Genomic DNA, 27149 nt, shown 5'->3' with positions numbered 1-27149 from the left:
GTTGTGGTGAGGGAAGACATGCAGGTAGTTGGTTTGAAAGAGGCAGATGTAAAGGACAGGGGTTATGGAGACGACTGATTCGCTGTGGCGACCTCTAATGGGAGAAGCCGAAAAAAGAAGAAGAAAAGGTTTAAATCATCACTGTCGCCACTAGATGGGAGTATAAACAAACATTTTCACAACTGAGCCCTGCAAAATGTTGCAACGTTAAAAAAAAAATAATATGCTGCATATATAAACACACACACACACACACACACACACACGTATAAACGTTTCAAATTAATACATATTAATGATGATTGCTGTATTATTTCATTTTAAATATCCAGCAACTCGCTAATCCTCCTGCCAATTTCTGCTATTTTGATTATTACGCGATTGACGAGCGTCAGTCAAATACCAGCTCTGGAGAAAGCAAACTCCAAACAGTCCCATCGACACACGCACGCGCGCCACGCTCGTTTGTTTACAACGTATGCCGCGTACGCGTACGTCGTTACGTCGGCAGCACCTCGGAGTACGTCGGGGCGTGATGACGTCACTGCCCCGCTCCCTAGCAGTCAGTAGAGATAGATAGCTGAGCGATGGCTTCGTAGCGCCGCTCTCCTCTGCAACCTCCCTTTTCTTCCTGCCGCTTTGGTGCCGTTTGCTTATTTTCGGACATAACCGTCGAAAGAATTGAACAGAGCCAGTCTCGGGTGGGAAGGAGCCGTGTCAGGTGAGTGAATGAGCAGGCTGTTTGGGTGGAAGGCCTCCTCGGCCTGTTTGGACGGGGTTCCGCCCTCCTCCTGAACCACAACACAAATACAAGACTCCGCGTCTAAACCCGTATGTGCTCGCGTATGTGCATCTAACAACAGCTCCGTGTCCTTTCACGCAGATATCCTGCTGTGTGTGTGTGTGTGTGTGTGTGTGTGTGTGTGTGTGTGTGTGTGTGTGTGTTTGTTTGTGTTTGTTTGTGTTTTGTGTGTGTGGCAGACATGTAGCTAGCTGAAAAAATAAGCTGGCTCCAGTGAAGAGATTATTTGGAGAAATGTAGTTCCGGGGACTATATAAGTTGTAGACATAAATAAGCACAATGTGGACTCTGTTGATCTCCTGAAGCGGTAGTGCTTTACTGTTAGACAGCTTGCAGGACAGTTCACAGCGCTTGCCAAGGACACATCGTGCCACACGGTGCCCCAAAAAGTGCCATTTCCCTTTTATCACATCAGCCACATTTGGGTTGCATTCGTTTATCTGTAGTTGCAGCTGCTGGTCATAGGCGTGGCAGCAGCAGGGGTGGCACACAGGGGGCATCTACCACTTTCTCAAACCCTAATGCCTTAGAGCAGTCTGCCCTAAAAAAAAAATTCATACTGAACCTTTCATATGATTTTGCTGCTCATTTGATCTACTTTATTTTTCATTCTTGTCACAACTGTACAACTGGGGGGCACACAACCTCTATCATATTGTCATGTATGAGTCAGATTTTACAGATCGCTCCTAATAACATGACCTGCTTGCTATTCCTTTCTCTATCACACACACACACACACACACACACACACACACACACACACGAGTCAATGGGAACTCAAACGTAGTACACTTTGCATGCACCTTGCAACCAGACCTTGCAATGCGGTTGTGCTGAGGCCTGACTCTGCTGGTTAGTGATCTATGAGGCGATAAAAGCAGTAGTGTTGATGGCTGATTTGGCATTAAAGTTGTAGCTCTGAAAGTTTGAAATGAAGAAGAAGCTGATGGGAATAAAGCAGTAAAGTGCTGCTGCATCAGTGCACAATCAGCAGCCTGTCGCTCAGCGGCATTAACCACACGTCACTGATGTCTCACTGAAGTGTAACCTTCAGTTTCATTATGAACAAAATCTTGGGTACTTGTTAATCATTACAGACGATCTGCAAATCGTTCTAGTGGAGTTTTCCTTAATATGTGACCTCGAGTACTGCTTCCCAAGTCCTGAAAATGTATCGAATCCTGTCCATCTCAAAAAGCCAGATATCTGTTTTCCATGCCCACTTTTGCCTCCCTGTTTTTAAAAACCTGCACGCAGCCTTGTTTCTGTCTGACACTTAACGAAAGGCACATGACTGCAGTTATATTATTATATGGCATACTTTTGATTTCTTATTGTTTGTAAATGACAGGGTTGTGGAGGTTATATAAGGGCATGTTTTTTGCATATTTATAAAAAAAAAAAAAAAACTCAAACATGTTCAGTACCTGTGTCGGAGATAACAATGGTAAGGAACAACTGCCCGATATGACATGACGAAGAAACCATGAGAACAAAGAGGAAGCCATTCTGTTCTGGGTGTCACCTGAACATGAGATTAGAACTGCTTACTTTTCCATAGCTGTAAAGTTAAATGGTGCTGAATGTGTTGAAAGGCTGGCTGTTGTAGTGATTAGGATTACAGCAGCAGTTCTGTATGTGCAAATCTCCAGTTTCTGGGTGAGATTTAGCTGCTTTAGTGAAGTGCAGCTCGTTAGCTACCATCCACAGATGATGAGTCGAGATTGCTGAAGTAGTTCATGAGGAAGAACGACAGCAGTACTGGAACTGACATCATATTGGGCAGCAGGAAGCACACATGCATGTCCTGGTCATACAGTGGATCAGCATTGTGTACTGAGCGCAAGCCAGGACTGAATACATACATTTTTTTTTTCTTATTGATAGCTCTTGACCAAGGGTCCATAGTGGTCTAGTGGTTAGGACGCCACGCTCACACCGCTGTGGCCCGGGTTCGATTCCCGGTCAGGGTACCAACCCCAGCCATTAGGGTTGCACAAGCCAGTGTACTCTTAGTGCTGGTCCCAAGCCCGGATAAATGGGGAGGGTTGCGTTAGGAAGGGCATCCAGCGTAAAAACATGCCAAATCAAATATGCGGACGGTCCGCTGTGGCGACCCCTAATGGGAGAAGCCGAAAGAAAGTTTATTGATAGCTCTTGACTGAGGCACGTAGGGCAGCGATTTGTGCCATGGTGGCTTTCAGAATCTGGAGATGATGTGCTTCATCTACACTACATTCACACTAGAAAAAGTAATGTCTCCAGTGACCAAATTTCCAAATAAATACTCGTGAAGATACAAATCCAAATGATTGGCTTGAATAATTGCTGAGAGCAATCCTACTGTGAGTGTGGTTTGAGGTTTTTCTGTTTCCCATTCACGCACAGAGTTTCCATTTACAGTATGATGCACAAAATTGTAAGAAAAACCCAGCAGTGATCACATGTATTAATTTATACCCAGTGGCCCTGATCGATGGTGCTCATGGTGAGGGTTTGTTGCTGGTACAGTTTGCTTGTGTTATTAATCTGCCTATGTACTAGTACAAAACCTAGCATGTAAATTGGATTTTTTACACCGATTAATTGTGACTTGATTTGAAATAATATGGCTAGTACTATTTGTAGTACAATTAAAATACTATACCGGGACAAAACTTTCTTTCTAATTTGATGCATTTTATTTTGAGTGAAAGAAAAAACAAGTTAATATTTTGTCGAGTTTTATTGTCGAGTTCAATTCTAAACCGTCTCCGATGGTTAATTATCATCCAGGCCAGACTTTTATCACACATCACACTTCACCACTAATGCGAGAGTCATATGATCCGGTAGGTTGAAGCCCTCGCACACCTCTCGGATGTTTTGGAAATCAACAATCCGTGATCTGTGCTTGTATCCGAGGCAGTCGTCTCAATTTCTGAAGGGTGAATATTACACGGCAAAGCTTGTTTTTCAACTCTTCGCACAGCACGTCTGTTTTTGTGTGATATTTGGGTGTTGCTTTATGACTGTAGTGGTAGTTTCTTATTTTTGTCCACCCAAATAGTGTAGTGAGTGACCTTTTATTATTGCACATAGAATCGAACCGAATCTGCTCGTCTTGTCTGCTAAAGAGTCGAGTACGGAGCTTTTCTTAATGAAAGCCCAGGTTCAAAGGTGAAACCCTGACCACGGGTCGGCGTTATGGTCATCATGGTTGAGTCAGTGCGTTCGTGACCGGCAATATTGGTGCTAATCAACCCGTTTGATGTTTTGAATCAGCAATGGCCATCAGGAACATGGCGGCTATTCGGGTCTTCTCAGGCTGTTCAGTGCACAGGACGAGAAAGTGAAATGGGAATAGAACACTCAACAAGGTGACTTCTGCTTTAGCTCGATTTCTGTGGTGAAATAGCTGAAGGGAATGTTTTAGTTTTGAGCACATGTTCTAGAAATGAACTTGAAATGATAAGGAACAAACTCATAGGCAATAAACTTATACAGCTTTATAACCCTGTTATATCTGTAAAGAGATCATTTTCATTGTTAAAAATACTATACTAATAAAAATCAATTGAATTGAACAGGTGCTATACCACTCGTACACCAGAGCTAAATCAATCTGGGATAATCAGCGTTTCCTCTTTTCCTTAAAAGTGCAATGAATGAAAACAAGGAGAGGAGGAATTAGGGGCAAGCGTGTATGTTTTGGGGACGTAGGAGGAAACCAGGAGGAAACCCACATAGACACGCCGAATATGTGAAACTTTACACAGACGGTATTTCGGATCGGACCTTGGACTCAAGTGCATCATTGTATTTGTGGTTATTTGGTCCTTCTTGGATGAATACAAATCATTTCTTTTATTAGTGTTTCTTATTATCAGGTTGGTTGTTTTTTTTAAAGAAATGCGTAGCATTTAAAGTCGGTGTTCTGAAGTAAAAAAGAATAGGAAGCAGTTCTTGATTTTACTTACTCGCTGTGCCACTCCTTAATAGTTCTGAACGCAGTGAATGGTGGATTATGTTCAGGTTTTAAGGGGCTGAAAGTTTATATTTTTTACGTCGCACGTTACACGAATGCTTGTGATGCCTCGTCTCTCTTCGATTCCTCGACACATTGTAAGAAATTCGAACCGCCATTAAGATAGAGGTAGAATTGTGCCATCAAGGAAGGCTTTGAGTTTTCTGTTTTTTTTTGGGCGCCTCATCACAGAAACATCGTCATGAACACAGGAACAGTGGATCAGGACTGTTAATCAGGTTCGCTTGAATCCATCATGTTGAGATTTCTGCACCTCCAACAGCGGGATTGGTTGTGTTTTCCCAGCCGTGTGTGTATACAAGGTCTACCACACGTGCGTGCCTGATGTTGACGTTATCTCCTCTGGGTCTCAGCTTTTATCTCGCATCGGATCGGGTAACACACGGCCCAGTAGGTCTGTTTAGGGGTCAGTGGTTTCCCACTCCATCGCTCTCATAGTTCAGGCAGAAATAAGAGATAAGATACGAGGTACAAAGTAATTCTTGATTGAACGCACGCAACGAGTGATAATTCGGTCTCAGTAGCTTCATCATTTTTCCAGTCTGCTTGGTGGAGTTAGACTCGGTTCCAGAATGTAGCGTGTGTATAATGCGTATAAAAAGCTCGAAGCTGCCTTAATTTGTATAGAGACAAACTAAGCAAATTGGAGCGTGGGAACACTGACATGATACTCCGGATAGTCGGTCTCAAAGATGCTGTGTCTGGAAGAAAGTTTTAATATTGACAAATCATACGTTTATGTGTGATGCCCAGTCGTTTGTTTTAGTTAACCGGGAAGTAACTCGGCTAAAAAAGTGGTAGCTATATGAAGACTGTTTAACAATTCCGACATCGTTCGTTCTTTCGACAACAAACCAGCATGTCCTCAGAAAGATTATTTGTTGTTCTGTCCTCACATCACAGATTAAAGATATCTAAGCTTTCGGTTTTGCTCGGTTTTGTCAGTTTTCCCGCATACGCCGTTGACGTTGGTACCGACCGTATCATTTGTCCCTTACAAAAACATAAATTTTTTTTTTTATCTGCTGAAAATATTTAACACTTGTTAAATTGAAAGTAATTGTAGACTTCAGCTAGTCAGGGTGAGTCTTTTTCACGAATCATTTGTCACGAACAAGCGTTTATTAAATTTTTTTTATGGAAACAATATGCTGTTCCACTGCCAGTGTATTTTCATGTCACATGGATTTCAACTACCCACAAATGAATAGTAGATCTGCTGGGTTTAGTGATTACCAAAAAAACAACATCGAGCAAAACTGAACTGGATTTAAAAACGAATAAACGTATGAACCGTAAAATATGCAAAAGTTCATACGGGCACTTTAAAGAATATAAACGAAATATAGCTTTTTTTTTTCTGCTAACAATTTTTTTTATTCATATTTGATTGTCTTTCGGATAACTGATTACGTTGAATTTTGGGAGACAAACATCAGCAAGACAAGTTAGTTCCTCTCATCGTTTCCGTTACAGTGACGAGAATCAGCATCGCCAACTAAAAAAAAACGCATCGACGCCTCTTTCTCTTCCATGCTGGGAAACTCTACACACATCCTGACTGTTACAAAGTGCTGGCACCTGAGCCTTCTTCCAGAAATGTCACACAAACCCCTCCTAACAAAAAGCTTCTCTAAAACAATAGTATTTTATTGTTATTCTGGTTATTATTATTAGGCTTAGATTGTGTAAATCATCATCTATATAAGACTTGTGTGTGCGAGTTATATAACATACTACATAACAAATCTATTATTCTAAATCTACCGTTCACGTTACAGTCCAATCACATTTGCCCATGCTGTGGTGTAGAATGTATAACTTTTAAAGCGCCTTCTGTGCCCTGCCCTGTCTAAAGTGTACATCTTCTTTCCATTTGCCTCAGTGCTAACAAATCTTCACAAGGTCGAGATCTGACGGAGAGAGATTTGGTCCTCTTCGGAGAGGAACCCTCCCCCAACCCCCTCCCCCACCCGCACAGGGGCCATGGTGAGTGTGTTCTCTATACATATATCTCCTTGTTCTGAGTAATGATGATGTATTAATGGGAATGGATCTTAAGGAACCAACAGTACTTATTGTGTGTGTGTGTGTGTGTGTGTGTTTCAGGGTGAAGAGGAGCAGCCCAGCCCAGAGGCTGGGAGTCCCGATGTGGAAAAGGAACATCTACAGGCAAGATTCCCCCTGCAAGCAGATCCATACACATCTTTCTTTACTTCCTTTTTTAATGACTGGATTGTGGTTGTGTAATGTCGATGTGTGTAGGTCCCGTTCCCGGTGCTGCACGGCGAGTGCGTGGAGTATGTGGAAAAGACGGAGGAGGTTGTCATCGCCTTGACTAGCTACCGCCTTCACATCAAGTTCAAAGACAACATTGTAAACGTGAGTTTCCCTTTCAAAAGCCTTTGTTCTGTGCATGCCTGTGGTTTTTGTTTTTCGAGCACGCTGCACTGTGACGCTCATGTGCAGGAAAGACATGTTTTTGAACATTTGAAAGGCTCCAGGCAGAGGGTGCTAAAAAAACAAACAAAAAACAAAAACTGCATTCATCATGTTTAATAAAGTTCTCTTCATTAAGCCACAGCACATTAGACTGTCATGTGAAAATGTATGTAACCTTTGTATCAAGTTCCTCTTCTAGCTCACGTTCTAATCTTACCGTTCTCTCACTCTCTCAGGTCCCTCTGCAGCTCATAGAGACTGTGGAGTGTCGTGATTTGACTCAGCTTCACCTCATCTGTAAGGACTGCAAGGTTATCAGGTGTGTTTTAGGAATGTGGCCGTTGTATGATAATAAAATGTGATGTAATGATCCCAGTCCACATTTAGTCCCCATTTGCTGTTGTTACAATCGCCACTCTTTTTGTAAGATGTTCCAGTAGATCTTGGATTGTGCTTGTGGTGAATTGTGCTCATTCAGTCATAAAGTCAGGTGCTGATGTAGGGTGAGGGGAGGAGGCCTGGGGGCAGTCAACCTTTCAGTTCATCCCAAAGGTGTTCAGTAGGGTTGAGGTCAGAGCTCTAGAGCAGGCCAGTCAATCTTCCACTCGAACCCACGTATATCTTCATAGAGCTGAAACCGGTTAAAGCGAAGGGAAACATTCATGCTACCACATCCAAAGACATCCTACACAACAGTGTGCCTCCAACTTTGTGGTTAGTTTGGAGAAGTACCACATGACTGGAAAAGTCAGTAACAAAAGTCCTTTTGTGTATACAGTGTATATATAGGATGCATTATTTTGCCATAAATTATGAAATTGTTTGGGTAAGATGACTTTTTATATTTGAAAACTTTTCTGATTTTTGTACTTTGCTCCCTCCCATGGCGGTTAATGTTCAGTGACAGTGTACGGTTTTGTGAGTGGTGTACAGGATTAACCTGAACGCCGTGCCGTGTGTCTTCAGGTGCGAGTTCAGCTCGTCGGAGCAGGCTCAGGATTGGCTGCGTCGGCTCACTGCAGCTCTTCGCCCTCCCACTCGCCTCGACGAGCTCTTCGCCTTCGCTTTCTACACCTGCAGTGCCAGCGTACCAGCTGAGCGAGACTTCTATGATGAGATTTGCCACACTGGTACAGGTTACACAACACCTCTTCTGACATATTCTGAAAACGCTTACATAATTATACAGATTTAAAGGACTTTAGACGGATTTATCTCACTTTGGGTTGCTGGGAGAAAAGCCTGCTAGGGAATTACTGCACTATTGAAAGAGTCTAGACTGGATTTAAAGCTCTAATTTGTGAAATTGGTTGTAGTTTGTTCTTTGGGGTATTCATATTTTTTTTTCTGATGTCCTCCAGGGGAACCCGTAAAGGACCGATTTAAGCACGAAGTGTGCAGGATGGGGTTCGACACCCACAGTGCCTGGAGAATCTCAGACATTAACAACAATTACAGGTGACTCTTTATCTGGGAAACTTTATCTTCCACTATAAAAGGGGAAAAATAATGATTGCACAAAATGTCAATAATTTTATTAATGCTTATACATTTACATTTTTTTTTTGGTTAAATACATTGCTAGAAATAAACTGCAATAAAATTCCTTTACAATTATACTTGAATTGATAAAACTACAACGGTTTAACATTTAAATGCATTCAAATGTTATTGAGCCTTTATGTTACAATATATATATATATATATATATATATATATATATATATATATATATATATATATATATAAATAAAACTATACAAACTTACACAGATAACATTGTGTTGGTATGTTTGTATGTATGTGCATAATACAAATTATAACCCTTCTATGTCTTGTGATTAAACCAGAGATACATTTTTGACTATGAATGACATAATAATTATAAGAAGCATGATTAAATGTTATATGGCTAAGTAGAAGCCAAACACTGCGTATTAAATATTCAAATGCAGTTATTTAAATACATTTGAATTGGTATATAGGAAACCTGAACAGTATTTTAACTATGACATCATTCTTGAGGAAAATTAACACATGCTTCAGAAGGCTAAAATCTAACTTTATAATCCCATCATGATCTATCCATATGAAATCAGTCCTAGCAGAAGAGGTTTTAAATTATGTTTTATGTAAATAAAATATATATGTTGGCCAAGTGTGTGTCTTGAATGTGTTCCTCTCTTCAGACTCTGTGCCAGCTACCCTGAGAAGATCTTGGTGCCGAGCTGGGTCACTGACACAGAGCTAGAGAATGTGGCGGCATTTCGATCCTGGAAGAGAATTCCATCTGTTGTTTACAGGTGTGTGTTGCTCATTTTAAACGTTTTTTTTTTAAATCACAGAATAAATTACTTCAATTTCTGAATCCCCTTTTTCCATTAGACATCATAGCACAGGTGCTGTGATTGGTCGATGCGGGCAGCCTGAGGTGAGCTGGTGGGGCTGGCGGAATACAGATGATGAGAACTTGGTGCAGTCCATCGCTAAGGCCTGTGGAATGGACCCTGTGGCTGTTAAACATATCAGCAACGGCTCCTGTGTCCACAGCAGCTCAGGTGAGTGAGAAGCTTTTTTGTTTGATTGTTTGCAGGATGATATTTGGACTCTGGCTGATGTTCTCTTATGTATCAGACCCTGACATCACAAACGACAATGAGGAAGTGGAGCCGAATACACCGCCTCCTCAGAAGCTACTAATAATGGATGCCAGGTCATACGCAGCCGCCGTGGCCAATCGTGCCAAAGGAGGTGGCTGTGAATGCCCAGGTACACACGCCTACTTGTGTTTCATGTACTTGTATTACTATACTACATAAGAGACTGTATGAGAGAGTGCCCTGGCTGACATATCAATTTGCTAAAGTTTAACTCAACATGATGAGCTTCTTATGCAATTGGTAGCATAAGACAGAAAAAAGCCAGCTGTTTATTAACATATGCACAGAAAGCCGACACCGCTGTCTTTGTGATGGTCCTTTATGTCATTGTGACATGGTATCAAAACCTCAATATTATACAAATATATCAGAGGAAATTACAGAGGTATTTATTTACATGTAATTATTCTTAAGAATCTAAATCCATAAGCATATGCTATTAATCTGACTATATATTTGCTAAGATTCATGAGAGCTAGCAAATCCTAAACACACTTTTTTGCCAAAAGTTTGTGGACACCTGGTCATTATTGTTATGTGCTTTTTGAGCATTGCATTTCACATTTAGTCCCAGTTTCCTCTTATAATTACCTCCACTCTTCTGGGAAGATGTTTCACTAGACTTTGGAGTGTGGCTGTGGAGGTTTGAGCCAATTCAGCCACAAGGGTGTTAATAAAGACAGGTACTGATGTAGAGGAGGTGAGGAGGCCTGGGGTGCACTCAGCATTCCAATTCATCCCAAAGGTGTTTCTAATAGGGTTGAGGTCCGAGCTCTATAGCAGGATATTTTCCACTTCAACCCATGTAAACCATCTCTTCATGGAGTTTGTAGTGTGCACAGGGGCATTGTCAGGCTGGAACTGGTTTGGGTCTCCTAGTTTAAGTGAAGGGAAAATGTAATGCTTCTGCATCCAATGACACCTGATACAATTGTGTCTCTTCAGCTTTGCCATTACAGTTTGGGAAAGAACCACATATGGCTGGGAAAGTCAGGTGTACCAATACTTTTGTCTATATAGTGTACCAAATCACATACTTGCATACACTGAGTATACTGGTACTTATTCCTACTCTGAGATATGCCAATAAAGATGTTTATCCCCTTAGCAAAATGAAAGCTGAATCAATCCTCAATCAAATATTGACAGTTAAATAGGTGTTTTCAACTGATAACCCCATTAAACCCCACCCCTTCTTAAAAAAGGTCATATTTTGATATGATATTCCTGCATTGCCTGTAGTCCAGTAACTGTCAATGCAAATTCAGAATGTTTTAGTTCTTATGAAATCTATCTACCAAGCGCTAGAGAAGCATACAGATAACATCATCGTACAGCATATCAGTAATATATCAAAAGCCTGCTGTGTTTGTTTCACTGTTTACTACATCTAACCCACACTGGGACTGCACATTATTCCACTTCCAGGTTAAAATGGTCTGCATTTGGTCATGTATTGCACTACACAGGATTTTAAAGCCATTATGATTTGCACATTTGTCGGAAACCATCAGGGATTTAGCGTAACTGTGGTGTGACGAGCACCATTACCATAGAAACAGTCAACAAGGTTGGTGTCGTAAGCGTTGTTATTGAAATACACACGTATAGCACACGTATATACATAAAATGACCTTTTTGGTGTTCATGAAACCTGAATTTTAATTAGTAGGACTGACTTTAATATGAAGGCTTTCACACCATTGTCACTAACATTTAGAAACTATATATATATATATATATATATATATATATATATATATATATATATATATATATATATATATATATATATATAAAATTTAAGATGAACTATGAGACTAAATCTATTCTGATCTATATTGTGCAGAGTACTATCCAAACTGTGAGGTAATGTTCATGGGCATGGCCAACATCCACTCTATCAGGAGGAGTTTCCAGTGCCTACGGGCTCTCTGTGCACAAGTTCCCGATCCTGCCAAGTGAGTGTACTGCCTTCACATTTCTACAGTCCCTGCACAATTAAAAAAGAGTGAATACACTATTAGACTGTGAGAATAGATTGCGCAGTTGGAATGATTGTTTTCAAGTTTGCGAATTCAAAAGCAATAATTTGGCATATGAAGACTTTGCTGTCGAGTACTCGTTATTTGACGAAGTTCAAAGCAAATCTCAATTTGACATTCTTTGTGTAATGCAGTAATGCAAAGTCAATATACGTTAGAACGCTGTTTACAGATGTAACATTTGTGATTGGATATAATTTACACCTTTTGTTGAGAAATTAGCTGCTGCATCCAGGTACCACCAGGAGTCACATTATTTGTTTGATTATGAATACACCTGATCCTGGAAATTTGTAGAGCTGTGAAAGATCGTAGAGCTGTGAAAACGAGTCTGGGGTGTAAAGTTCTTGTATCAGACAAACAAATTTCAAAATCTGAGTACCCCATGGAGCTCTGATTTCTGATCTCTATTTTTTTAAATGTATTAATAAATGCAAAGAATATAGTATAATCGTGACTCTACCTACACATGGCCCTCCTCCAGATGACAGACTAGACTACAAAACCTTAAAAAAGTTCTGTTGGCTGAATACATTCAGTAAGCCGCCCACTGTATGTGTAATTCTTTACTTTTTTCCCCCCTACATATCTTTCTGCTTCAGCTGGCTGTCTGCTTTAGAAAGCACTAAATGGTTGCAGCATCTGTCTCTGCTGCTCAAGGCGTCTTTGTTAGTAGTGAATGCAGTGGATCGGGACAGCAGGCCTGTACTGGTGCACTGTTCTGATGGCTGGGATCGCACGCCGCAGATAGTGGCTCTGTCCAAACTGCTGCTTGACCCCTACTATAGAACAATGGAGGTAAGACACACACACACACACACACACACACACACACACACACACACACACACACACACACATATATATGCACACATGCACATGATTAGACAGAAATCCTAACAAAGATCTTGCCCAATTTGTCTCATGTTCTTATGCTCTTTTAAATCCACCAATTAGAGATAAATATCTGTCATCCAACCCATTTAAATGAACGTTTCTAACCCTAGCAGGCAGGTAAAATACCGTAATTTGGAGCGCTTGGAGGCGTGGAAGAATTCCTGGAATGCTTTTCATTCATGGTGTGCTGTAACAAACCATGTCTCTTCTTGCCCTGATCTATAGTAGGGAAATTTATTTTTATTGGCTAAACAGTTTCGCACAGGTACTTCATTGAAGCACTATATTATTTATTTGCTTACACTGCACCTGGAAAGTATTCACTGCGCTTCTGTTTTTTCATATTTAGTTATGTTACAGCCTTATTCCAAAATGGATTAAATTCATTTTTTCCAAAAATTCTACAGGTACCCAATAATGACAACCTGAAAAAAGTTTGTTTGAAATCCTTGCAAATTTATTACAAAAACAATCACATGTACATAAATATTCACAGCCTTTGCCATGACACTCAAAATTGAGCTCAGGTGCATCCTGTTTCCACTGATCATCCTTGAGATGTTTCTACAACTTGATGGGAGTCCACCTGTGGTAAATTCAGTTGATTGGACATGATTTGAAAAAGGCACACACCTGTCATGAAGTCCAAGGAATTGTCTGTAGACCTCCGAGACATGAGTATGGAGTATCGAGGCACAGATCTGCGTAAGGGTAAAGAACATTTCTGCCGCATTAAAGGTCTTAATGAGCACAGTGGCCTCCATCATCTGTAAGTGGATAAAGATTGGAACCACCAGGCCTCTCTCTTGGCTGCCTGGTCAAACTGAGCAATTGGTTGAGAAGGGTCTTAGTCAGGAAGGTGACAAAGAACCTGATGGTCATTCTGAAAGAGCTCCAGCATTTCTCTGTGGAGAGAGGAGAACCTTCTAAAAGAGAAACCATCTCTGCACTCCACCAATCAAGCCACTCCTCAGTAATAGGCACATGACAGCCCGTCTGGAGTTTGCCAAAAGGCACCTGAAGGACTCCCAGACCATCAGAAACAAAGATTGAACTCTTTGGCCTGAATGCCAAGCATTATGTCTGGAGGAAACCAGGCACTGCTCATCACCTGGCCAATACCATTTCTCCTAAAAGCAGAAAATCCTGACAATTTTACATAACGAGGGATTGAATAAATGAAAGATGGAAGAAATGTAGACATTTATTAAAGTATGCTGAAATAAGTATAACACTTAAGTAGATCAAATCTTTAGAAAATTAAATATTAAATGTAAACACACACACACACACACACTTACATACACATCTATATTGCCCAAATGAGGTCTAACAAATGTAAACTATTTTTAAATTTTTTTCATTGATTAAATTTTATTTAATCAATTTTATTTGTGTCAATTTAATTGATTTCTCAAATTAAATAATATATTAAAAAGTGTATTAATTTGACTTTTAAACTTTTATTTTTTATAAAATATCATAAAATATTACTTTGGATATTATTTTACCAAGCAGGCATTTTATTTACCGGTAAGTGTTTCAAAAATGTTCACAAGTGTTAATAATAGTAAACTACATTATAAAAAATTACCAACAATATATAGACAGAGACAGAGAGATAGATATGCACACATTATGCAAATACCCTCATGTTCAAACTAACCGGCTTGACATGGAATTTCAGTATCTGAGTCTCAATCATTCATCTGATAGGAGTTGCCATTATGTTTTTGATGGTGTTGACCTCATACCAGTGTGATAACATTGCCATGACTACACACCTTTGAACAGGAATACCAAAATTTCTTCCAAATATATTTCCACCTTCAAGTATTGGTCATTGAGTTTGTTTAGTAATTGATAATGTGGATCTTTTTTCCCATCTCTGCAGGGTTTCCAGGTTTTGATCGAAACAGAGTGGCTAGAATTCGGTCACAAGTTTGCGGACCGCTGTGGACACGGGGAAAACGCAGAGGACGTGAACGAGCGTTGCCCCGTCTTCCTACAGTGGTTGGACTGCGTGCACCAGCTCCAGAGGCAGTTTCCCTGCTCTTTTCAGTTCAACGAGGCCTTTCTGGTACCAGGCGCCACCTACTGTTCGAAGTGCACATTACATGAGGCTCCTGATTTAGGAGCAGTTTTATTTACAGTTTAAGCAGCATTATGACTGCTTCATTACGATTTGTATAGGTGAACATTAATAGATGTATATGACATTAAATCATGCATTTCCTCAAATAGTCATCTTTCAAAGATACTAGATGTAGCAGTTATATGGCACTAACTGTTGGCATGTGTTACGCAGGTGAAGCTGGTGCAGCACACCTACTCGTGTCTGTTCGGGACATTCCTGTGCAACAGCGCGAAAGAGCGAGAAGAACGAGGCATAATGGAGAACACCTGCTCCGTCTGGTCTCTGCTTCAGTCAGCTAACAGAGCCTTCCATAACATCTTATATTCCCAACACTCTGAGACGGTACGTCTGTTCCCCACCTGTTTTCGGTGTGTTCTCACGATGGCTCTGCTTCTTTGAATATTGAAGATTCATCCAAAGGCTTTGGCCAAAAATAGTGTGACACTCGCTGTGACACTCCAGTCTGGGATTAATTTTACATCACTGGCTTGTTCACTTGTGTTGTTAACATGATAGCTGAGCATGGTGTCTGACTGAATCCTTTACATTGTAACACCTGGCAAACATTTTAAATAGCAGTCAGCAGATTAACAAATTGCACTTGCAAAAACCGTTTAACATCTGGCCATGGGATTTTAGATAATAAGCAAACACAATGCTTTAAGGTTGTTTCATTTCTCTCTGTAGCATGCCATTTGAATCTCAGTACAATAATCTCAGTGATCAATATAGAAATGTAAAAGGGCTTTTAATTGTATATCCCAGTGATGTTAGAAAGCTAGGGAGAAGAGTGTAGGGTCAGCCATGATACAGCGCCCCCCGGAGCACAGAGAGTTGAAGGCCTTGCTTAATGGCTCAACAGTGGCAGCTTAGTGATGCAGGGGCTTGAACCAGGAACCCTTTCAATCAGCTATAAACAGTTAATCTTTTTTGTAATCATTATTATTTCATATTTCTATAGATTATTGATTATATAACAGGACCACAGGAGAGTATTGCCCTTTATTCCCATTTCATAATTTGTCTGTTTGATCCGTGTCCTGGCAGGTGCTACACCCAGTGTGCCACGTGAGGAACCTGATGCTGTGGAGCGCAGTCTACCTGCCTAACTCTGCCCCCTCCTTGCTTTGTGAGGAGTCATGTGCTTCTTATTCAACTGCTTCAGCTTCACCTGAGGACACGCCCCCTGGCAGGTAAACGCACCAGCAGATTGCAATCTTTGTTGTTTTTATTATTGCACCAGATTCTACTCAAAGGGTGCCATTGGTTTATCTGCTTTCAGTCCTGAATGCACTTATCATATAATATATTGGCCATCTTGAGTATTCTGTTTACACACAGTCTCTAAACACAAAATATATTTCCTGAGTTTCTCTCCATGCTGGTCATCTTTTTTGAAGCACTTGAAGTCTGTTAGATGTTTATATATATAATATATACACACACTCATTGGATTTAGCAGACGCCCTTATCAAAAGCGACTTAAGTTATCTTGGTTTGCAATTGAGGGTTAAGGGCCTTGCTTAGGGGCCCAGCAGTAGGCAGCTTGGACATTTTGAGATACAGGTCAAATGCAGTAGATGTGGATTCTTTTTTAACTCGTGTTTCAATCCACAAAAGGTTCAGAAAGCATGTGCAAAGCACAAAGCCCAAACACTCTATTGTGCGTCCGTTTCTTTCTTGCTTGCGATTGTAAGTAAAGCATGCATTGTGGTTTATTACCCGTATTGTTCAATCAGCTGTATTTACATCAGTTATTTCCACCTCTTCATTTACTGACACTGGCTATGGTTTCATTAGAAAATGTTTCGTGCCAGTGGTTCACATGGAACATATGATGTGTAGTAGACAAAAGGTCACTGTGCAATATTCACCACCTTGTGCACACATGATTTTGCTGTTCTAGGGATTACTGCTATAGCTAGTGCCATTTTTATCAGTCAGCCAGGTTTACAATTATTTATTATCCAAGAAACTACAAGAATTGTCTTCTTTTCATTCATGCTTAAATACTTTTTAGATGGTAACCAAACCTGTCGTAAACAGAATTGCAAAGGGCACAGTACATTTTCAGCTTTATCTGGGAAGTTTTTTTTAAATATTCCAATTTGGAAACTTACCAGGAATTTACAGGAATTCATTTATGGGAAGAAATTTGGGGAAGTTTATATAAACTGTATAAAATACGAACATCATTTTAAACTATTTGTTTGGTTGGAAGCTGACGTGCATGCAAAATAATACAGATTAAAAAAAATAAAAAATAAATTCTGACTTTCATTTGTTAGTATTATGTTGTTGCACAGTTTTAAACATAAATGAAAGTGATATTTATGTTATTTTATGTGAATACTCACCAAGAAATGAATTTTTTACATTATTTTGTGTGCAGGATTTAAGAAAAGATTTGTGTTCTGTTATAGAGGAATGAACAGTGCATGTGAGTAATGAATGTGCAGGGGGGAAATTCAGCTGAAATTGCATTAAATTGAGTTGTTTTAACCAAAATAATCCTAAATTTAATTTCAATGTTAAAGGCTCACCTGCACTGTTGTAAATTCCCAGTTTATTCCCATTAATTCCCATATATTCCTGTTAATTCCCATTCCAGTCTTGAAAATTCCCAGAATTTTGCATCTCTAGTCATGATAAACCAGAACATTCATTCATTCGTTCATTCATTTATTTTCAGTATCTTATCGTGGTCAGGGTTGTGTCAAATATAAAAGGAGTTATTAGTTATTTGAAATAATCAATCAGAATCAGCCCCTCAAGCGTATTATAATGCAGCTGACGTTTTCTTGCATTTCTGAGAGAAAACACTTCTATGAATAAACCCACCAGATCTGTTTCCTTTCTCCAGGCTGCCAAAGACTCGTTCCTATGACCACCTGCTGACAGCTTGCGAGGGAACAAATCTCTTGGCTTCGAACCGTCGCTGCAGTGATCCCAACCTAAACGAGACGTGGCAGGAGCACCTTCGATCCGAGGAACGAACAGCAGACACCCAGCCTGAGGAGAACCTTAAGCAAGCAGCCTGTTGTAATACACATCATCCTGAATCGACAGGATCAGACGACGATGGATTACACAATGTAGTGGAGCATGCGGACTCTAAACAAGAAAATGGGATTCTTTTATCAAATCAGGGTGGGGATTCCTCCCCGGGAGCCAGCCCACCTTCTCCAACTGAGCTGTCCGACACGACCCCTGAACAGAACGGTGAGGATTCAGCTTGTGATAAAGCACTAAAACAATCCACAGAGGAATCCGCCACTTTGGACGTCTCTCCTGAGCACGTCACTAACGGCCAAGAATGTTTCTCCACTAAACAGCATCTTTGTTTAACTAATAACCTAAAATCTCACCCTGCGTCTCCACAAGATACCTCTTCAGAAGCATTAAACACACCCAGCCCACTCCATTCGCCTTCACAGCCTCTGTCCCCGAAGCTGAATAGCCACAGCTCGGCGTGCAATGGCGAAGATCCTTGCGTTAACGGCTACTTTTCACAAAAATCTCTGAGTCGCCAGACATCCACAGCAAGCGGCGGGTCTTTGGGCTGTCACGGGCGAGTGTTGGCTCAGGGTGCTCACCTTGGGGAGGACGGCCTCAGCGTGCACAGGGACGCTGTACAGGTGCGGCTCAGGCAGATGGAGGCGGGTCACCAGCTGCAGGTGGAGACGCTGAAGAGGCAGGTGCAGGCGCTGTGGAACCAGCTGCACGTCAGTGGAGAGCTGGTAAGAAATAGAGCTTGTGCACGCACGCACGCACACACACACACACACACACACAGTCTTTAAACTCTATAGTACTTTCCTCTAAATGTTCAAGATATTATTCAGCATTTTCCAGCCTTATTACTATCATACACTATATTGCCAAAAGTTTACGGACACCTGTTTATAACTGCGGTATGTAAATTTTGAATATCGCATTTTACATTTAGTCCCAGTTTGATCTTATACAATATATACAATGAAATGAAGTGCTAGCCGGATAGCTATCCTTATAGCGAAAATGATAACTTTACTACTAGAATATTTGAAACGATCTTAAAAAATAAGAATAAGAAAGAACACTGTATTAATAAAGCATATTTTATACAGTCAAGCAGATATAATATGAATGGAATGCACGCTTTGAGTTCATATTCTCAAATAGTGTTCGCAAGTGTATATATAATGTGTACCGAATATTCTTATATCACTGCCTTCAATGCATTGAAGTCACGCTAAGCATTTTCTTGATTATTTTCAGTTATCTTGAACTTTCCCGAGCAGTGTTTTGCGCTCGTTATATTACCAGTATGAACTGCGTTGACTTGAATGTAATGAATTTTATTCCTTTAAACACAACTGCTCAGAACAGTCTAAATTTATGACACCTACACTTTCAAAACATCATTATTACTCTGGAATTTTTTTATGTAAACGCTAAGAGTGTGTGAAGTGTTAAGTACTGTAGGAGGTCTATAGTGTTGACACTATACTGTATATGCTGTGGTGTACATTGGGTGCTTCAAAAAAATCCTTGATTCTGGTGTTCATGAAAGAGTGGGAACCCTGATTTAATCTTCTGGGAAGATGTTCCACTAGACTTTAGAATGTGCTTGTGGAGGTTTGTGTTCATTTAGCCACAAGGGTGTTAATAAAGACAGGTACTGATGTTTCAATGGGGAGGCCTGGGGTGCAGTCGTCAGCATTCCAATTCATCCCAAAGGTGTTCAGTAGGGTTGAGGTCAGAGCTCTATAGCAAGAGATTTTCCACTTTAACCCATATAAACCATATCTTCATGGAGTTTGCTTTGTAAACAGGGGCATTCTCATACATAAAAGTCAGGTGTCTAAATACTTTTGTCCATATAGTGTATCTATAGCATGCGAATTAAAGAATTTAGCATAGCATCTTGTGTTTTTGGTATCACGTGTAACAAAATCAATTTATATGATTAAAATACTGGAATATTTCTATTAAAATATCTATCTTGACTGTTCTGTGTTCTGCTTGATCTGATACAATAAGTATCAGTAATACAGAGTAGTTCTGCATGAAGACATATAAACCACTGTTTTGTACAGACTCCTGTACCAGACGGGGAGAATAACGTGGAGGCCGTGCATCTCTCTCGCTGCGGCACCGAGCTCTTCTCCGAGAGCGGCTGGGAAAACGAGGAGCCTGATGACAAACAGGTAAGAGAGCGAGGAATCGCTCAGGCAACGAGTGTTACTAGAGTTCAACAGTGGACTAATATGTCACGTCTCAACTCAAATCAACCCCAGCTTTATTGCCATTCTTCCACATACACAGGAAAAGAACGAAATGCCGGTACTATGGCAGAAACAGCAAGAGTAACATTACACATAAATAAACAAAAAGTAGACATTAGTCATAGCGGAGTTAAGGTGCGATTCTTATGAGGTAGATGTGATTAGATATGAGGTTGGGATGCAGGTAATGTAGGGACAAAATTAAGTAAAGTAGGTTAATGGTTTGAAGACTAAACAAATATCTAAATGTACAGATGTTACACATTATTCTCAGTCAAAAAAAAAAATCCTCATCTAGCATGAATTTCAACTTTACACACTCCAAACATTTCGCTTAAATACTTTGCCATGCCTCTTATAAAACAAAGGTGTTGTTTGTTAGTTGGACATTTCTTTCTAATGCAGTTCATCCCAGAGCAGTTCCATAGGATTTGGGTGCAGTGACTGGAAAGGACATTTAAAGATCGATAGCACTCAAGTGACTGTTTGCTCTCTGATTAACGCGTTCAGAGCTTGGACATATGCTTCCGGTCATTGTGTAGCTGCAGTACACACAGAATTGCATGGTGTTGGAGTATGGAATGGTAGCGATGATGGTTGAGTTTTCCTGTCACTCCAAAACAACCGCAAACCATTAAACTTCCACTTCCATGTTTGACTGTGGGTGTGAGGCAGTGTGCTAACATCTTCCCTCCTCTCCTTTCTCTTACATTAGTTCATCTGTTAGAGCCAAAAAAATGTCAACTTTCTTCGTCATTTACTGTCCATTCTTGTGTTTTTATACCTTTTTGCGTAGTTTGCTGCATATAAATGAACATAAACGTGTCTGGAAAAACAGACGTTTGCCAGACACTGTATCTTTGAATATCCTTATAATTGTTTTTCGTCTAAATTATAGTTATGAATTTGTTTTAAGTGGAATAAAATACTAGAAAGTGCTGTTAAGGAGAAATATGAAAGTATTGTGGTGATAGCAGTGACTCAGGTCACGTCATGTTCCATCGTTGTTTTGTATTTATTTTTTCAGTTTACTATTAATATGTGAACTGTAGATGTTGCTCTGTAGTACCGATCTGTCTTTTGTCACCTGCATCCGTTTGTGATTTGACATGAAAGTAAAACTAATACAAGCATACAATAGCTCATGATATATAATGATTTATGCTCTTTCCATCTCCATCTCCATCTCCAGGTCCCCCACTGGTATCCTGATCACCTTCCAACACACTGCTACAGATGTGAGAGCAAGTTTTGGCTCGCTGCTAGGAAACAGCAGTGCAGGTGAATACGGTGTCTGATCTCACTCGTGTACACGTTCTTCGTTTGTCCTTTAAGTGTTACACCTCAAAGCACAATCCTGGTTAATATTAATTTCCATGCTAAACCAAAAAAATAAAAAGCTTGATTCGGTTCTCTCAGAATTGAATAATTCAGAATTGGTTCTCTCTCCACCACTTCGTAGAGTACGTGTGATTACCACAGGCATGCGTGTGAACGTTTTCCTGTAGAAAACAAAAACTCACTTAGAAGTCAATTGAATAAAAGAAGCGTACCGTAATTTCCGGACTATTAAGCGCACCTAAATAAAAGCCGCACCCACTGAATTTGACAGATTTTTATTCTGAACATAAATAATCCGCATCTGTCTATAAGCTGCAGGTTCCTACATTGAAACTAATGAACTTTACACAGGCTTTAACGAAAGACAGTGTCTGTTACACGGCTTGTATCTAAACAGTAGCCTTCCAAGAAAGTCATTGTTCACTGTCTCCCTCCTTCCTTTTACAACTATTTCTCTCTGGAGTTTATCTTTTGGCATCGTTGTGCGTTTAAAAATCATCATCGGTGAAGCTTTTCTCCCGATGTCGTGCAGCTCAGAACACAGGTGAAGTGTGTTTTTTCATGCCCGGTTGTTTTCAGCGTGACGAATGATTCGATTCCTGTTGACAGTCCGAGTGAGCAGTAGGTCAAACGTCAGAGGAACATCATCCATATTTATGATGTGGTGCGGCCCGATTCAGTGAGAGCGCATCTGATTTAATATAAAAAGTTTCATTGGTTCACCTTAAACCCGTTCCGCAATTTCATTGGTCTAATTTCATGGGGCTCAGTTTTTTGGCTTGAAGTTTGTGAAACCGGGAAAACCCCATAAATTAGCCGCTTCGTTGTTTAAGCCGCGGGGTTCAAAAAGTGGGGAAAAAAGTAGCGGCATATAGTCTGGAAAATACAGTAATCCCTTTTTTTTTTTTTTTTTTTGGTCAAAATAAGCCTGGCGTTGTGACAATCAGAACTAAAAACGTAACACTGCTCTTGAACAGGGTCCCTGTATGTTGCATTCATTCATTGGTTTTTTTTTTTTACATTTTTTTATTCATTCGCAACTGAAAAACAAAATGTGAATTACAAAACCCTCTTTTGGTTTATTTTATTTTTTTTTAAAACAAATGAGTGACTTAGTTATCATCCTTTTTCCTGTTTTCTCTTAAATCACTCATATTGCAGTAATCAAATTCTCACAGTAAAATATAGTCAATGCCTTGAAGTGCACAATATTTGAAATCCAATCCTAAACTGGAGGTAAAAGTGAATTTCAACCTTATTATCTATTATCATATCTGTTCAGAGCCAGAATGTTGGCGGGAAAAAAAAAAGGCAAAAAAGTGTCATTTTCAGTATTAAAAATTTTAAACATTAAAATTTCAAACCTGGTTATTTCATAATTTATTTTTAATTTTACTAAAAAAAAAAATATATATATATATGGACCAAACATTAAAGAATTAGATGACCTTTAGATGTCGTCCCAAAAGAAATGCCATTTCTTGACTATGGTAAACACACACTTGCTGCAGTTGATTACATTCTTCTTTAAGCATTCACCGTAGTGTAGTCTCGAAAGTGACATAAAGCTGGGTTCTTTAGTTAGTTAAGGCCTTCTGCTGTCCTCTCAGTCTCTCTTTCTCTCTCTCTCTCACTTTCTTTGTGACTTTTCATCCTGTCCTCTGTCTCCTCCCTTTCTCTCCCTACAGTGCCAGAGAACCTGTTGAGGAAGCCTGGTGAGATTCCTCTTCCCCTCTTTTATTTCACGCATGCACTGTGTTCTTCCATCTGTCTGTCCCTTTCTCTCCTTTCCGTTCCTACACCAGAGCAGAATTTTATATATGTAACGTTATTCCAGACAGACATGTTTACTGCTCATATTTATTGTCCCCATCCACCAGTAATAACAGAGGTGCCAACATTGCTAACAAGATAGTACTTGTAGGTAGAGGGGGAAAGAAAAGCACATCGCTGCAAGAGATGGCGAAAAAAAAAAAGAATTGTTTAAAGAATGGTATGACTACTGCTTAATAATAATTTCTTTCAAATTAATGAAATGGGTCCTCATTGCTGCACGTTAATGTTGTTAATGTTCGATGGGTCAGGAATGTTTTTGCAGCAAAAAAGAGGACCAACACAATATTAGACAGGTGGTCATGTTTTCTCTGATCAGTGTATTTAATCAATAACACGTCTCTCAAACATGTTTGTTTATTTGAATGCAGATTTCCAAATGGTTTCATATACTATCAATGAATTAGGTTGAATGAATAAATGCAACTGAGTTTATTGCTCTACATTGCCCCCAAGTGGAGCAACTGTGAATAATATTTGAAATTGATTTCAGAACCTTGACTGGGCCTGTCCTGACTGTACTGTTCGATACGCCTGACTTGGGGTACCGTAGAACCGCTACCAAGAAGCACTCATGAGAATTTGTTTTTCTGCAGGGAGAATTTCATTCACGTTTGTCCGAATACTACAAAGCAAGAAACTAATCACGACTGCCTTATCACCAGTGCAAGCATAAACTGTACATGTTGGCACCACTGTGACCACCTAGAAAATAAAAATATACATGAAATGAGTGCATATTTAATAATAATAATAAAAAAAGAAAAATCTAAAACTCTACCTGTAGCCTGATTTCAGTTTGGCTTTAACAGATTAACACATTGCCCTACCTTCTGTCGCCTTTAGGAACTGCGGAATGTGTTCTGCGCTAGCTGCTGTGACCACAAGGGGGCGAGTCAGCAGATGTACGAGCCTAACCGCGTGTGCCAGGCCTGTTACGGGCATCTCCGCCCATCGGCCGTGCCCCCTGTGCTACCTCCTGCTGACCTGGAGCTGGAGAAACCCATTACAGCCAGTTCAAACTGACCCGAACCCCTTTACATGCTGATCACCGACTCGGCATCATGTGAAAAGATTAGTTTAGTAAAACTTTCGAACACCGAACCAAGGTTTAAATCCCAAAACGAAGACATCGGATAATTAGGATAATTTATTATTCATGGTAGAAGCGGTCGTCTCTCGCCATGTGGATTCTAATCCGATTAACGTTAAGCTACGCAAAACACAGGCCTTTATATATATTGCAGTGCTACGTCATATAAAGCCATGTGGAACTCCAGAGAACGACTATCTGTGCTCATGTGAATAGCAAATGTGTGTATATAATGCCATGTACAGTAGAAAAAAAAAAAAGAGCACAGTGTATATGCTGAAATTAAAATCTTTCAATCTGAGTAATGAAGCACTTTTGAAGCTTTTATGGATTCCCCCCCCCCTTCGCTGGACTGCTGTATGAACTAAATACGCAGCTAAGAGATACAGGAACAGATCATACCTTTCGGCTCACCTATAATGTATCGCATTTATTCGCTGCCCATAGAAAACAAGACACACGTGTGTACTGGTAAAGGCTATAACTTCCTCCTCACTCTCCCTCTTTCTCTCGCGCTCTCTCTCCTGCACTGCTGCTGCTTTTGGAGTCGTTGACGCTCTGAAACATAAGTGAATAAAATAAAAGCACAACACACTGCCAAGCGAAACTTAAAAGGCTCCAACTGTGTCTTAATCAGGTTTAAAAAGGAGTCTGCTTTAAAGAGTACCATGCACTGGAACACGCCACCAGATGGCAGCACCTCTTCCTGAAGATGAAGATCCAGCTCAAAGGTTTTCGTTTTGATACTGTTGCTGAGATCCAGCACGAATGGCAGAAGGTGCCTGAAACGCTTCAAAAGAAGACTTGCAGGACACGTTCCAGAAGTGGCAGGAACGCCGGAAGCGCTGTATTGCTGTGTAAGGAGACTGTTTTGAAGGTGAAAGTGTGTAAACGCAAAACGTTTTGCTATCACCTCGTACTCTAGTGGGGTTTTGTGGTATTCATTCTTTCTGCCTAAAAGTAAGTTTGATTTCAGAAAACAATATTAGACAGGTGGTCATGTTTTCTCTGATCAGTGTATTTAATCAATAACACGTCTCTCAAACATGTTTGTTTATTTGAATGCAGATTTCAAATGGTTTCATATACTATCAATGAATTAGGTTGAATGAATAAATGCAACTGAGTTTATTGCTCTACATTGCCCCCAAGTGGAGCAACTGTGAATAATATTTGAAATTGATTTCAGAACCTTGACTGGGCCTGTCCTGACTGTACTGTTCGACACGCCTGACTTGGGGTACCGTAGAACCGCTACCAAGAAGCACTCATGAGAATTTGTTTTTCTGCAGGGAGAATTTCATTCACGTTTGTCCGAATACTACAAAGCAAGAAACTAATCACGACTGCCTTATCACCAGTGCAAGCATAAACTGTACATGTTGGCACCACTGTGACCACCTAGAAAATAAAAATATACATGAAATGAGTGCATATTTAATAATAATAATAAAAAAAGAAAAATCTAAAACTCTACCTGTAGCCTGATTTCAGTTTGGCTTTAACAGATTAACACATTGCCCTACCTTCTGTCGCCCCTTTAGGAACTGCGGGAATGTGTTCTGCGCTAGCTGCTGTGACCACAAGGGGGCGAGTCAGCAGATGTACGAGCCTAACCGCGTGTGCCAGGCCTGTTACGGGCATCTCCGCCCATCGGCCGTGCCCCCTGTGCTACCTCCTGCTGACCTGGAGCTGGAGAAACCCATTACAGCCAGTTCAAACTGACCCGAACCCCTTTACATGCTGATCACCGACTCGGCATCATGTGAAAAGATTAGTTTAGTAAAACTTTCGAACACCGAACCAAGGTTTAAATCCCAAAACGAAGACATCGGATAATTAGGATAATTTATTATTCATGGTAGAAGCGGTCGTCTCTCGCCATGTGGATTCTAATCCGATTAACGTTAAGCTACGCAAAACACAGGCCTTTATATATATTGCAGTGCTACGTCATATAAAGCCATGTGGAACTCCAGAGAACGACTATCTGTGCTCATGTGAATAGCAAATGTGTGTATATAATGCCATGTACAGTAGAAAAAAAAAGAGCACAGTGTATATGCTGAAATTAAAATCTTTCAATCTGAGTAATGAAGCACTTTTGAAGCTTTTATGGATTCCCCCCCCCCTTCGCTGGACTGCTGTATGAACTAAATACGCAGCTAAGAGATACAGGAACAGATCATACCTTTCGGCTCACCTATAATGTATCGCATTTATTCGCTGCCCATAGAAAACAAGACACACGTGTGTACTGGTAAAGGCTATAACTTCCTCCTCACTCTCCCTCTTTCTCTCGCGCTCTCTCTCCTGCACTGCTGCTGCTTTTGGAGTCGTTGACGCTCTGAAACATAAGTGAATAAAATAAAAGCACAACACACTGCCAAGCGAAACTTAAAAGGCTCCAACTGTGTCTTAATCAGGTTTAAAAAGGAGTCTGCTTTAAAGAGTACCATGCACTGGAACACGCCACCAGATGGCAGCACCTCTTCCTGAAGATGAAGATCCAGCTCAAAGGTTTTCGTTTTGATACTGTTGCTGAGATCCAGCACGAATGGCAGAAGGTGCCTGAAACGCTTCCAAAAGAAGACTTGCA

At 40.3% G+C, this 27149-nt stretch overlaps 1 protein-coding gene across 5 annotated transcripts; it reads left to right on the top strand.

Annotated features, from left to right (window-relative positions):
- The first annotated feature begins 526 nt into the window (after nt 1-526).
- LOC124378994 (myotubularin-related protein 3) lies at nt 527-26953 on the top strand. 5 transcript variants are annotated; one of them, XM_046838950.1, is made up of 20 exons: nt 527-721; nt 6718-6821; nt 6942-7004; nt 7098-7214; nt 7511-7593; nt 8241-8410; nt 8636-8732; nt 9464-9577; nt 9660-9832; nt 9909-10043; nt 11784-11895; nt 12582-12777; nt 14771-14956; nt 15185-15355; nt 16061-16206; nt 17877-18753; nt 20095-20205; nt 21476-21564; nt 23313-23339; nt 26095-26953. In XM_046838950.1, exons 2-20 carry the CDS (start codon nt 6819-6821, stop codon nt 26273-26275), a joined length of 3051 nt encoding a protein of 1016 aa, XP_046694906.1. In that variant the 5' UTR covers nt 527-721; nt 6718-6818; the 3' UTR covers nt 26276-26953. The 5 variants fall into 5 exon arrangements, with proteins under 5 accessions (XP_046694906.1, XP_046694909.1, XP_046694908.1 ...); XM_046838951.1 differs by having other exon boundaries at nt 528-721; nt 8241-8404; XM_046838953.1 differs by lacking the exon at nt 23313-23339.
- Nucleotides 26954-27149: the final 196 nt, after the last annotated feature.

This window comes from Silurus meridionalis, chromosome 25, assembly GCF_014805685.1.
Source record: "Silurus meridionalis isolate SWU-2019-XX chromosome 25, ASM1480568v1, whole genome shotgun sequence".
NCBI lineage: Eukaryota > Metazoa > Chordata > Actinopteri > Siluriformes > Siluridae > Silurus > Silurus meridionalis.
Note: the sequence above shows the minus strand (reverse complement) of the source record. Positions and strands in the feature narration are given on the sequence as shown.